Raw genomic sequence first — 14,447 nt, 5'->3', positions numbered from 1 at the left:
ATTCCATTAAAGGTGAAAAAAATCCATTATCAGAATTATTAGAGGCTACTTACTGACAAAATGGACAATAGCTAATGAAATTATGTTGCTTGTGATCCAGAATAATATGCACTTTTCAAAAAGAGCTATTAGCAATTTTATACACATTTAATCTCACTTCATGGTCATTACCAATAATAGTAACTCTTTGTTTTTAATGCTGAATGTTACCAGGAGATGTACTGAACTCAGCAAAGTTCATGTTGCCGCAGTCGTAGGAGGTCTTACTGGCCGAATAAATGTGGAAAGGTTAAAGTCTTCTCGGACACAAATTACTACCAAAGTTGTATGGAAGAGAATAAAATGGAAACATCCGGGAATTTTCATCTACATTGCCTTAGCCTCCAGTACCAGAAGACATAGCCGAAGAAGACGGTTGCTGTATTTGTGATTGGTTCAAAGAGCTTTATGGATTTAGGAGGCTCGTATGATAAATTATATGTATAGAGGTTCTAGGTACAAAAACGAAGCGGCGTTCTAATCTGCTCAAGTGTGTTCATTGTTAGAATTGATGTCTTCACCTTACTTAACCAAATACTAACTTACACTATAACTATGCACATAATAAGTACATTTAAAGTTACAAAACTCAGACCCTTTTGCTTGTCCGTTTCCACTCTTTCATTTACTATATTAGCAAATGCCTTCGTAACCTTCAAACTGCCTTTTGATAAATGATGCTTTAAAAACAAGGCAATAATTCAAAATTTCATGTAATCCCGCTGCAAAGAGACGCAAATGAAAAATGTACTAAATGGCTCAGACAAGTTCACTAAAATCCCAGACAGCCACCAGTAAAAACGCCAGATATGCGAGAGCAAAGCCGATCCCCAAGCATTAAATTAGCATTACATTTAAATGATATCTAATTGCTTTCGAAATCCATTTGTGTAATTTACGCACACCACCAAAATTTAAAGCAGCTGATTTACTGTTGACTTTATTATGGTTGTGTGCGTTGGTGCACTCGCTGGTGTCTGCCTGCCAATGTCGCAGACTTGCACTCATTTTGGGGGATGCTCTAGACGCAGTTTCGGCAACTTAATCTACAGCTGCTTTCTTATTGCTTTCTCCCACTATCTTTTCTTTTTTAAGACAACGGCTGTGTGCATATTTTCAACTAGATTTATGATAGTTGAAGTTTTGTGAGCAAACTCAGACGGCGTCGTAACTTATGTAACTAGTAATCGCTCACTCTGTACTTCAATGGCTTTTGCATTTTCTTTAAAGCCACTTAGTAGTCGCTTAATCAGCAAATTGAATTAGCTAGCCTAATTTATGATGTTGTCGCGGTGGTACTTTCATTTTTCTTACGAAAATGTGGCAGTTTTTTTCTCAAGATGGTTGGCTACCTTCGGGCGTAATTGCTGAATTTTACTCTAACTTAACAGCGAGTAAAAATATTAATTGGTCATAAATTAAGCACTTTTAGATAGTTTTTGTAGCTTCGCAGACTAATTTACTTTTCTTCCTGGCTGTTTTTGGAACGTTTTAAGTACGAAAAATAATTTCCGAAATTGTGTTTTGCCTATGAAATAATTTTTAAAGCCAACAATAAGAAAATAGTTCTTAAGAGTTTAAATTCACCATCAAAAATAAAGCGTTTTAAATACGAAAGCAAACTTTAAATAAATTTCATTTTTTAATCACTTATTGTACTTCTCCGAACAAAACGACCCTAGAAGGTATGACAATTAAGTAATGAGACTGATTCCATAAAAACCGTATATTTGAAATGGCGAACTAAACAAGGTGGAGCGATGGTACATATATCAATGGTGAGGGGAGGGATGCCGAAAACGGAGAAAGAGAATTTCAAGGTCACAGGTTTACCACAAGCGCGGCAATAAAATCAGTCTCATTACTTAATTGTCAAACCTCCTATAAGTTATGGACAATAAAATAGAATCAAAGGTGTTGCTTTGAAACAATATCATAATTTTTTTAAAATTTTTCATTTATGTAGTAACTTTTCTGCATAATAACAAAGGCAATAATTTGCACTTTAAAAAAAGAGCATTGCCAAGTTTTACAGTTAACTCTAATTTAAAAATGCTAAATAGCGTGCCTCGTGCTTAGTGACAAAATAATAGAATCAATAGCGAAATAGTTTCATAAATGAAAAATGTTGAATTTAAAAAGCGTAAAAAGTAGTTATATTAACTTAATTAGATCTGTGGAATGAGATCTGAAATTGATACAATTACAATTATGAATTTATTTAAAAAAATGGGTCGAGCAAAACATTGTTTATAGGGGGAAAGATTGTGCGTCCAAAATTTGCAAGGAATGGGTCACGCGTAACGGCAAATTGCAAATATATGAAATATGTCTCAAATATTTGTGTTTGATGCCTTAAAATGTCTGAAAAAATAGCCCGATCACAAAAAAATGACTGCGCAAGTCGTTCGAAATATTGCATTATTGCCGATGCGCGTACCGTTAAAGGCCTCTGCAGCCATTCAATAAGAATTATTTGCAAAAATTTCTTCGAGAACAGTAAGAAGACGACTTGTGGAGAAAAATTGCTTTGTCACATGGTCCCGAAAGGTGCCAATGCTGAGAAAAAGGCATAGATACAATCGTACTCAGTTTGCAAAACGACACATTAATTAGAGCGGAGCTGAAAATTAAGAAAAAATGGTTCGACATTTTATAGTCTCAATGCAAAATTAATATGATAGGAAATAATACTTATGCATGAGTCCGACGTCCAAAAAACAAAGAAATGCGCGTCCGCTACACGACTAGGTCTTTCAAACGCTGTGGGGGGCAATATAATGGTTTAGTATTGTTTCTCATATTGTGTTCCGGGACCTATATTTTGAATACAAGAAAACATAGACCGCCATATACACGATAAGGTTTTAGATAATCTCATATTCTCAAATGCTGACTGGAATTGGCTTTGCATTTTGGCAATTCCAACAAGAGAGCGACCCGAAACATATTTCGGTTCTTGCCAAAAAGTGGTTTTCAGATCATGGTGCTAGCGTTATGGTTTGGCCAGAGTAATCAGCAGATCTGAATCTCATCAAAAACTTACGGAAAATTGTTAAAGAAAATATTGCACCCCTTAAACCGAAAAATAAAGCAGAATTCTGAGAGAAGGTACAAAGGTCTGGTATTCTGTTCCACAGAACACTTTCGGTAGCCTAATTAGGTCTATGCTTAGAAGATGTGCATCTATATTAGACGATTAAGAATACACTACAATGTACTACCAATTTTTCTATTAGTTCCCTTAAAAAAATATTTTTTTTTTATTGAAAAAGTTTTTGATTCTATTTTTTTGTCCATCGAATTTTTGAAATATATTGTTTACCTTTGTTTTTGTAATATTTATGAATTCTTTTGTTCCAATATTTTTACTGCTACCAATAGCACTTGATATGAAGTACATAATAAAAATATAACTTAGTTGAATTTAAATCAAATTCATAATTTTTTGAGAACGGAAAATTAGTACCACGGATGATTCTATTTTATTGTCCATAACTGTATGTTATCTTATGCTAGATTAAATATGAAATGTGGCCTCACTCTAGGCTTCCACTTCATTTTTAAAAAAGAAGTTATTTATAAGTGAAGATTTGAGGTATAAAAATAAAACGTTGCCTACCTTTAGGCTTAAATATGATTTTCATAAAACGAAATAATTCTACTATATAAAAAATACTTTGAAGGAAAAAGAACGCAATATTTCTATAGTATAACTAATTTCTACTCTACGATCTTTAGGGTTTCGAGCTGTTAAAATAAGAAGTAAAATTATTAAAATTTCAACTTAAGTGTGCAATTAACAAATACCTTCAGTATTTTCGATTCTCTTAAACTTACAAAATTATCTTAACTAGAACCTATTCAATATGCTCTACTTTGAACCTTCAATTTTTTCAATTTTTTTTTTGTTTCACAGAACTTTTGATGTTATAACTTAAGGGCTACTCATAAACTCGGAGTTGGTCCTTCGAATTTTTCATCCTTTACGCTAAACTCATTTTAAAGACGAAATTTACTCAGCTCTAAACAATATTTTTTGATCTATTAAACATATTCAATAATGCTCGGGTCATTGCTTTAAAACTAGTGAAATTAAAAAAATCCTCCTCAGAATAACGGCCATCTAAGCAGGCATAAATCTTGCGGCTAACGGGACGAGTGCAAAATTTATGTGACTCTGAGCGCGCTGACTCATTCTCATTCCTGTCACAACTGACTCAGAGTCGGCACTTTTGTACGCACATATTAACCGCTTTTCATACCAACGGTACAAGCAAAGCAAGCTACATAAATATAAGCTTAGTTGTATATAACAAGTGGAGGCCTATGCTGTCAAAAGCTTCCAAAAATTTCTAGGAATACCAGAAGTATGAAAGGAATAAGCTTTCGTTAGGAAGCTGTTATATTTACAAGTCACAAATTTAAAGTATGGTCAAAATATAAATATACCATAATAACGGTATTTGCGTACAACTATGGAAATGCAGAATAAACGCCTTTATTGAAATATAAATATATTTATATGGGCTGTATATAGCACCCTGTGAGAAAAAGTGTGCCAACTCTTAGTTCATAAACTCAAGTGGAAAATAAACTTTTTTTCTTCTTTCTTTGCTGAAGCAAAATGAAATCGAACCATTTCTGAAGCGAATGGTAACAGAAGACGAAAAGTGCATCAAATATGACAATAATGTGCAAAAAAGATCACGATCCAAGCGTGAAGGAGCTCAACAAATGGTCGCAAAGCCAGGATTGACGTCTCGAAAGGTTAGGCTGAGTGGTTGGTGGGATTGGAAAGGAATTATCCACTATGAGCTGCTTCAGCCTGGTAGAACGATTGACTCTACAATTTACTCTCAACAACTGATGAGATTGAAGCAAGCAATCGAAAAAAATTGCCAGAACTGATCAACAGAAAGGGCTTCGTCTTCCATCAGGACAACACTAGAACACAAAAATCTTTGATAACTTGGCAAATACTGGGAGAGCTTGACTGGGAACTTTTAATGCATCCACATTAAAAATTTCAATGCTTCCTCACTCTTCTCGCCTCAGTTTACGTAATCCCCTTCGAGCTGTGACCGTTGGAAATCTAACACTATAGTCTAAATGAAAAGAACTTTCCTACAAGGCACACTCGGGTTAACAAATTTATGTGTTCATGCACATTTCTACACAACAAAAAAAAATATTTAGGCTTCTGCATTTTTCAATAAATCCACAACACATGTATCTCCCCGCCAGCCAGTACAGACAGGTCAATGGTTTATTTTATTAAGACTTTTCCGCATGCGCAGCCGCATTTAATTTGCATTGCACAAACGATAAATAAATATGAGTTCACAACAAAAAGTAAAAATGAGGAGGGAACATAGCAGCAGCAGACAGCGTGGGTTACGGTCCAATGTGTGCATATGTACGTGTGTTTATGTGTTGTGTTGTGGCAGGATTTATTGACGGCTGGTTGACCCAATGACAAAAAAAAGTGTGTCAAGCCATGAAAGCGAGACAAATTACATAAAAACGGATTTTCTGCATAAATTTAGTCAACACCGAGCGTGTGAGGGAGAAAAAACAGAGAATTTTGCAGAAATTTACAGGAAAATATTTAGAAGAAGAAGAGATTTAGATATGTATTAGCATATATTATATTTAGATGGAATATGCTGAGCTAAAATTTAAATGATCATGAAATAGTAGCGCATATTCTGCTTAACAAATTATTCTTAGAATTACAGTGATTATTCCGCTAGCTGCACATTTCATGTAATTTGATAACCTTCTTTCTTTCTTCAATAGGGTCTCTTCTGGGCCTTGGCTTGTATTTGGCTTATTTATCCCGGCATACGCATACCACACTTGAAAGATGAGCCTTTGGATGGCAATACTTCCTACCCATTTCTCTATACAAATTATTTGCCTACGGAGTTTTTCATTAATGGCATTATATCTTCGTTGCTGACGGTCATCAATATTATTTGCATTTTCATAACGGCAATAATTGTTTTGAAAATAAAAGAAGTTTCGGCGCCCTACACGGCGAGCCCGGATTTGAAACGGTGAGTAAGCAAAAATGACGCAGGGATGATACAAAATGAACTGAAGGGAAGAGTACGAAGTGATATGAGAAGTCAAAAGAGCTTAAGCTAAGTATGGAGAGTTCATTCCAGTTAAGAAAATTTGATATCTTCAGTCAAATGAATTTAATGCTGAGAATTTTTTATTTTTAGTATAGAGTGTATTCGAAATAGAGATCAAAGAAAGACAAGGTTACGCTATGAGGTGAGCGGAAGATAGATGATGAATTAGAGAGTGAGAGAGTGAGTGACGAAGAAAGAGCGTGAGAACGAAAGAGAAATAGTGATGAAGAGCGAAAAAGGGACGGAAATATCGAGAGTATTGAAAAGGGAAATAGAAAAATAAAGAAGGAAACGCAGTAATATAGAGAAAGGAGGTTAAAAGCAAGAGAGATATTAAGTTAGGGATAGGGATAGAGAAAAAGGGAAAGATCTAGAAAGAGGAACAGATATATTCAGAGTTAGGAAAAAATCAAAAAAATTTAGAAGAGAGATGGAAAGAAGCCCAGACGTATAGGGAAACAAAGGGGGGTTGTAAAAAAAAGACCAAATAAATATAATACTTCCAAATAGGGCTTCACAATTTACGAAAAGTGTATATATTTCTTTACTTCCTTTAAAACAAAGTATAAAGTGGAGCTATTGTTTGTGAAAATAAGATAAATGAAGAGTATTTTTTATTCTGAATTACCGAAGAACCATTACCAATACCAATACCTGTACCAATACCAATACCAATTTTATTTATTTTTCCAAGTAGCCCCCACGATTTTCCCGCTTGTCTTTCGCAATTTCGATTCCAAGTGATTCACTGATTAAATCCTTTTTTATTTGAATGGGCTGACCCCTTTTTGAGGCTTCTTTAACTGTAATGAGCAAAGATATGCAAAGGAAACCGATATACAGACAAGTTGTTTTGGTTTAGCCCACTGACAAAGAGTATAACAAAGCATGCAACTAATATTTGTTAGAAGTAGGTAAGCAAAGACGCCTGAAAGTATGCTATGTATGCAGCTTGCTAGTAATAATCCGGCCACGCTTCGTTTCATAAGCTAAAAGTGATTTGCAAATTTATACCCCAAATAAATAAAAGCAATGCGTCATAAAATATTTCGGCTCAAAATATACAAATATTAAATAAAAGAGAGAAGTTTCTAGAAATATAAATATATATAGAAACACAAATATCGGCTTGAAAGATATAAATTTTGTCTTAATATTAGCAAACAACTCAAATTCATTAAGAGGTATGCTACACGCAACCACTTTAAAGTATAAAAACTCAAACTTCAATTATCTTTTATACATATAAGAGAACTTTCTCTTAAATTGCACACTACATTCCCCAACCATATGAAAAGACAATTCACTGACACTATAATTGAAAAGAAAAGGGTGATTATATACGCATTAGCACTGATGGCTATCTACATAACTACTATTGTCCAGAGGCAATTCTTTTCCATTTACGCCAAAATGTAGGCTAATCAATCTGCGGAGACCTTGTATACTTGCCATAGCCATGTGTCTTTAAGCGTTATGCAGTCGGCAGACACCAATAGTGGCGAAATCAGTAAAAGTAATTTCCGTTTTCCATTCAACTGGCCTCTCACAATGCTTGCGGGGTTGTTCGAAAGCATTTATAACCAAACGTTGATGGCGAAAGTGAAAGTGAATGCACAGCAAAGGCTGAGATAAAATAAAAGACGAGATAAAAACGGTATTGTCGGTTAACGAGTGTGGAAGAGACAGCATGGCAAATGGTTGCTGTATATTTATGTAGTCTTATGTATGAGATTCTGTGCGAAAAAAATGCGGTTGTTGGTAAAGCAATAGCGCAGGATTTAAGGCAAATCTCAACCGCTGACAGATAATTAATAACACAGCTGGACATAAACGATAATTGGATGGCGCAAAAAATTACTATGGTCACAAACACAATGAGATGCTAACACATAAGTACCGGTGCTGGTTATATATATTTATGTTTGTTTTTGTATGCCCTTTGAGGGTTTCCTAATTATGTATATGCGTTCCTGAAGAATGGTATTCCTTTATATAAAAATTAATATTGTTAAAGAGCTTTTGTCAGTTTTATTGTAATTACCATTAAAATAATCATTCAAGCAAATAGAATTTATAAATGATAATTATTAGAATTACTATTTCATTTATATAATATTTAATTTATATTACTTCCTTACGCTCTTCTCTTACAGTAGTCTTAGTATTAAAAACAGAACTAATGTCGCCATAATCATTATAATTTACATTAAGGTAGTCTTCATAATATACTTTTGTTAGTACCATTACAATAATCATTACTCCTAAGTATTTTTGTTATAAATATCAAACTCTCTTTTGACTATTTTCAATAAATTAGTATTTGTATATATTACCAAAAATACTACCACTATTAGTATCAATACCAACACTAATCCATTACCAATATGAAGATCAATACCAATACCAATACCAATACCAATGCTATTACCAATACCATTATCAATAACAATACCAATACAAATACCAATACCACTACTAAGATCAATACCAATACCAAGATCAATACCAATACCAATACCGATACCAATACCAATACCAATACCAGTACCAGTAACAATACCATACCATTATCAATATGAAAATCAATACCATTACCAATACCAATACCACTACTAAGATCAATACCAATACCAAGATCAATACCAATACCAAGATCAATACCAATACCAATACCAATACCAGTACCAGTAACAATACCAATACCAGTACCAATTCCATTACCAATATCAATGCCAATTTCAACCAATACTATTACCATTACCAATATCAATACAAATAACAATTTAATATTCTAAAACTAACACAACTACTATAACCTATACGTATATAACCATTGCCATTACCACCAGCACATTTACTTTTCAAAAAAGTATTTGTACTTTTTGCCTGCAATTTAACTTTTTCTTTTACTTAACTTTTCGCATCAAACTAACCTAAATCTTGATTGTAAGCCAATCTTTATTGCCATCAGACTATATCCCTTTTACATATGCAGGTACATACATACATACAAATGTATATGCCAGCCGTGTGTGTGACACACTTGCAGCATTTTACTATTACCCTGTGTTCCGTTATCTTGATTACTTTCAAATGGCCATAGGCGTTGAAATTTAAAGCATTTCAACATTTCCAATACTGCCATATGCACATTTTCTCTTCTTCTCCGCTTTCTTTTCACACCACTCAAAAATGCTTTACGCAATTTATTCGCATTTTTTGCGCTTGTCTATTTGATGGCCTTCAAGCTGGTGGTAGAGCGGAAATGGTAAAGCATTTGTGCTTTTTTCCTTTCTTCTGCATATGTGTTTGTCATGCCCTTTAGTCACGCATACATATGTATCTATGTGCGTTGAGTAAATATCCTCTACTCATCGCTCAGTGATGCCATTTCGTATGCTATTTCTACTCGTACTTTCTTTAACTGACTTTGATGAACTGACTAACTGCGTGTCTGACGTGTCTAAGTGGTCTTTGTCGACAATGAATTGCATAAGTATGAGCTTAGGCGGTGCGAGCATGAAAAAGTGTAGAGCATTTGTATCCGCAGGCGCCGCTTAGCTAATGTAGCATATGCGTAAGCATTTATACTTATGTCTGGACATACAGATTCGTACATTCGTATAAACGTGGTCTGTTCAAGCTAAAGTATTTCTTCTAAGTAATTTTGATATTTTCTGTTACATGAATTTAATGTCGAAAGTTTTTTACTTTTGTGTACGTAGCATAGCGTAATGCAATTTAACGTAACGAAGCATAACGTAAAGTAAATTAATATAATATACTTGTATTGTTACGTCATGAAGTAACTTAGCTTAATGTATTTTAACGTAACATAACTTACGGAAGCATTACTTAACATAATTCATCTTAACGGATCCTCACGTTACGTAACTTAGCTTAAGTATCGTAACGTATAATTACATAACGTATCTTACGTTAACGTCATTGAATGTAACACAATTTTACGTTACGTAACATAACATTACCTAGCTTATGTTCCACCTAGGAACTACAGGAAAATATATATTCCCTAGCTTAACGTTACATAACGTAACGACGTAAGGCAACTTTACTCAACGTATCTTAACGCAACATCACCTAACTTAACTTTAAGACACGTAACGTAACTTAACATAATACAACAAGAGATTACAACGCGCCATATACCAAGGCATTACTGAAGCCACAGAACGACATCACATAGCATACTATGACATAACATAGTGTGTCACAAAATAATTTTCTTAGTATAATTTACCAAAGCATCACATAACGCCTTATTTGAACCCCATCTGAAGCAACTAAACCACCTCTACAACATATTTCACCTATAATATTATAAATTACCTCTTTAACTTGACTGCCCATTTAATTTTAATGTACTGCTTAATTAAATGAATGAGTAATTAAGGTGATTAAGACATGGGTTGACAGACGTAATTTATTGAAATACTGTGTCACATGTCTCATTTGAAGACCATAATAAAACGGTACCTTCAAAGTGATAAATAAATAAATAAGTACAAATTAATCGATGTAATGCATTGACATGTGTGGCCAATTAGCCGGATTACTTGAAATATAATAACAAATAGGTTTGGTGATTATAGAAAGTAAAACAAACGATTTTTTGTAAGTAATCATATGAGTAATGATTATCTAGGTAATTTGTAATTAGAAATGTAATGATTATTGGGTTCTATATGGTCATCTTTACATTTTCAATTAATTTTAATTGGAATTAATTGTAAAAACTAATTAAGGGCTAAAAGAAAGTGATAATATACAGATTTTATTTCATATAATAATAATATACATATGAGTAATGATTATTTAATGAGTATGTAATTGTAGTGGATATAATTACTATGTTATGAATCCATACAGCTGATTAAGCCGTAAAGAAAGCTATAACATACCGTTTATTTTTTAGGTAATTGTAAGTGTAATGATTACTTACTTAATTTGCAAATCAAAATTTAATGATTACTTTATTATGTACATATTTTCACTGGCTAATTAGATAGTAAAATCAAACGATAATATACAAACACTATTTGCCGTGTAATCATAGGAGTATTGATTACATAGTTTGTTTGTAATTAAAGAGATAATGATTACTTTGTTCTATATTTATTTAAGCTGATTAAGCAGTAAAAGAAAGCGATATAATACGGACTTGAAGTAAGTGTTAATGTAATGATTACTTTCTTATTTTGAAAATGTAATGATTATTTTGTTATGTACACACTTGCAGAAGCTGACTATACAGTAAAACCAAGCGGCAATATGCAAATACCTTTTGAATAATCGTAGTGATTACATTGTTTGTTTTAAATTAAAGAGGTAATGATTATTTAGTTAAGTACTTGCATTAGCAGATTAGGCTATAAAACAAAGCAGTATGTCATAATGTAACATTTTTTTGATATGTAATCATATAAGTAATGATTATTTGGTTAATTAGTAATTATAGGGGTAACGGTCGTTCGATTATTCTGCTTCTTTTAAAAACTGATTACTTATATTAACATATTAGGTAATAAAAGAAAACAGTATGCGATAATGTTTAGATTTTGTTTTGACGCGTAATCAAATAAGAAATGATTATTTGGTCGATTTGTAATTATATAGGTAATGACTCTTTAGTTATGTATGTATATAACTACTTGTAAAACAACAAAGAAATAAGATGCAGATATAAATTAGCATGTAATAAAAAAAGTAATGATTACTTAGATATATATACCTACAAATAACAATGCCATAAAACTTCTGCTTTCTTTCTAATAAGCGATAAGAATTTTGAAAACAAACAAATAAAAACCGGATTTCAAATATGATTTTCCAATCTACGCTTGCCAATGCTCAGCCTCTCAAGGATATTGCGCGCCAAGTGAATTATTATGAAATGAAATAGAAATAAGCAAACAATTTTCGGCGCACGTACGCGGCCAACAGCGCCTTCTGTCGTGCTTTGGTACGTTTGTGTATGTGCATAGACCAATTTCAACGTCTGTATTCAATTATTTTTTTATTTCCTTTCAATACTTTATTGCGTAATTTTCGTGTTTCGAACGCAATGCAGCGGCAATGGCCATATTTCAATTTTATTGCTTAATAAAGCGATAACAGTCCATTTATCACACCTGCCATGTAGCCTGGCGAAGGCATCGCAGGCAGTAAAGCGAACCTTCGCGCTCGCCTTTTGGTTTTTCGGCAAAACACACACCCACTCACACAAACAGGAAGCCATTGCAAAAACGGAAATGACAAACAAAAGATAATTTAAAATCGATTACCAAACCGAAAAATATCGATTTCCTCAATAAATGGGTGCCTCGTGCAAAAGCACAAAAACCAAAAACAGAAAAATTGAAAAATGAGATATAGCAAAGAGGAAAAATTTAACTACAAAGAGCAATAACTTTTGCCAAATTTTATTTTTCACTCTTTCGTGTGTTTTCGGCGGCAATTTGCCTCGTAGGCGTGTTAGCTGTGATAGTGTTGTCGTGCAACATTTTGCTGCGTACGAACGAACGAGCGTTGCCACCTAAAATGACATATCAGCAACGCCTTGAATGGGTTGCGCAAACTTCTCAAGTTCAATAACTCAAATTGGCAAGCTTCCATGCACACTCACACAAACACATGCTTCACTTATGTGCTTGTATCATTACATAACACGTACTTACATACCCAGAGCCTCCTTTTGTAGATATGTATATATGGCTTTCCTCACAATGATTTTTTGCCTTGAAATTAATTTCCCAGCCCACAAGTTGCTCTTCAATTTTTTTTCCTCTTCATTTTGCTAACTTTTTTCTTAGCTTTTTTTTCCCTGTGCAAAATCAATGTTTATATTCACTGCTGCCAAGGCCAATGGCCACGCAGTGACGTCAGTCAGTACTGTGTTGACATTATTATTGCGTAAATGTAATTGAGAAGCATTAAATGAAGAACCTATTAGGAGAATGAAAGTTTTCTCACAATATTATTGCAATTAATTTAGATTATCCGATAGTGGGATAATTGTGAAATTGATACGCTTGAAGAGAAAACTTGGGAAAGTAGGGAATGCATAGTAAGGAAGTGAGAGTTGAGAAAAGAATTTAGTTTTAATAAAAAATTTGGAAAACTTTGTGTGTGGTTATGGTATAATAAGGTAGCTATACCCACTTTTGGTGTGGTATCCATGTAAATAAGCTATGGATATAATAAGTGAAGAGACGCAGTTGAAAATTTTAAAAGTGCAACAAAAATTAGCGAAACAGGCACGATACATTACACATACAACATTGAATAATGTGTCATAACATGACATAACATAACGTAACATAACATGACACATAACATAACATAACACAACATAAGAAAACATAACATAACATAACACAAGATAACATAACATAACATAACATAACATAACATAACATAACACAACTTAACATAACATAGCATACTATAACATAAAATAGCATAACACAACCTAACATAACACCACATAACATACATAACTCAACATAACATATCCTAACATAAAACCATATAACATAACCCAACATAACAGTGGCCGATGGATGGGCTATAAAATCAACGGGAAGTTCGAAAATATTTATATTTGGTATAAGGACCTAAAGGAAGCATTTACCCGATTTTATCTAGTTTTAACACAAGCCCATGCTGTTATCACAAAAATATTCTCCCCGAATTTCTATTCTAAAATTCACAGGTTTAGTGATAGGTTCGGTAAATAATCAGGCATATACACCGGTGTCTGCATATTTGATGTCTAGATCCTTAAAGAAATATAGTACGAATTCGATAATTTCATGGCATAACACCTTAAGGTACCCTCCTTCATGGAAAGCTTTAATTTTTAGAAAGTGAAGGAATCAAATGAAATGTAAAGTTGTGTTGCATGGGATGAAGGCGTGTTTGTCATCCGATTTCGTTCAATCATGATAGAAATATTTTGATAACCTCACATACCAAATTTGTATGAAATAATTCAAGTAGTGCCCAAGATATAGGATTACCTAGAAGTGGGCAGTGCCACGCCTATTATTCCATTTCTAAACCAACCTCTATTAAGCGTTTTAATTGTGAAATTTGTAGATTGTGGCGCATTGCTCAATGAGTTATCGCAGTTTTAGTAATTCGATGGTGAGTGGGCATAACTTTAGCTCACAGGTATCTCTGGTTACGGTGATCCCCTTTAACAAATGAAAGCTATGTATCTTAATTTATTGCTGGAAT

The 14,447-nt window shown here is 33.4% G+C and overlaps 2 protein-coding genes across 4 annotated transcripts in view; one reads left to right on the top strand and one right to left on the bottom strand.

The window, feature by feature from the left end:
- Positions 1–14,447, bottom strand: part of LOC109579481 (uncharacterized) — a 319,803-nt gene that overhangs the window by 246,721 nt on the left and 58,635 nt on the right. The window lies entirely within an intron of this gene.
- The window catches only part of LOC105225307 (uncharacterized), a 105,189-nt gene that overhangs the window by 72,810 nt on the left and 17,932 nt on the right, over positions 1–14,447 (top strand). For all 3 annotated transcript variants that reach the window (XM_049446673.1, XM_049446674.1, XM_049446672.1), the window contains one exon: positions 5,842–6,101. In XM_049446673.1, coding sequence (XP_049302630.1) covers positions 5,842–6,101 — 260 coding nt within the window. The remainder of the gene's footprint in view (positions 1–5,841; positions 6,102–14,447) is intronic.

The sequence above is a fragment of the Bactrocera dorsalis genome, chromosome 1 (genome assembly GCF_023373825.1).
Source record: "Bactrocera dorsalis isolate Fly_Bdor chromosome 1, ASM2337382v1, whole genome shotgun sequence".
In the NCBI taxonomy this organism is placed as follows: Eukaryota; Metazoa; Arthropoda; class Insecta; order Diptera; family Tephritidae; genus Bactrocera; species Bactrocera dorsalis.
The sequence above is the reverse complement of the archived record's forward strand: the minus strand, read 5'-3'. Positions and strand labels throughout refer to the sequence as shown.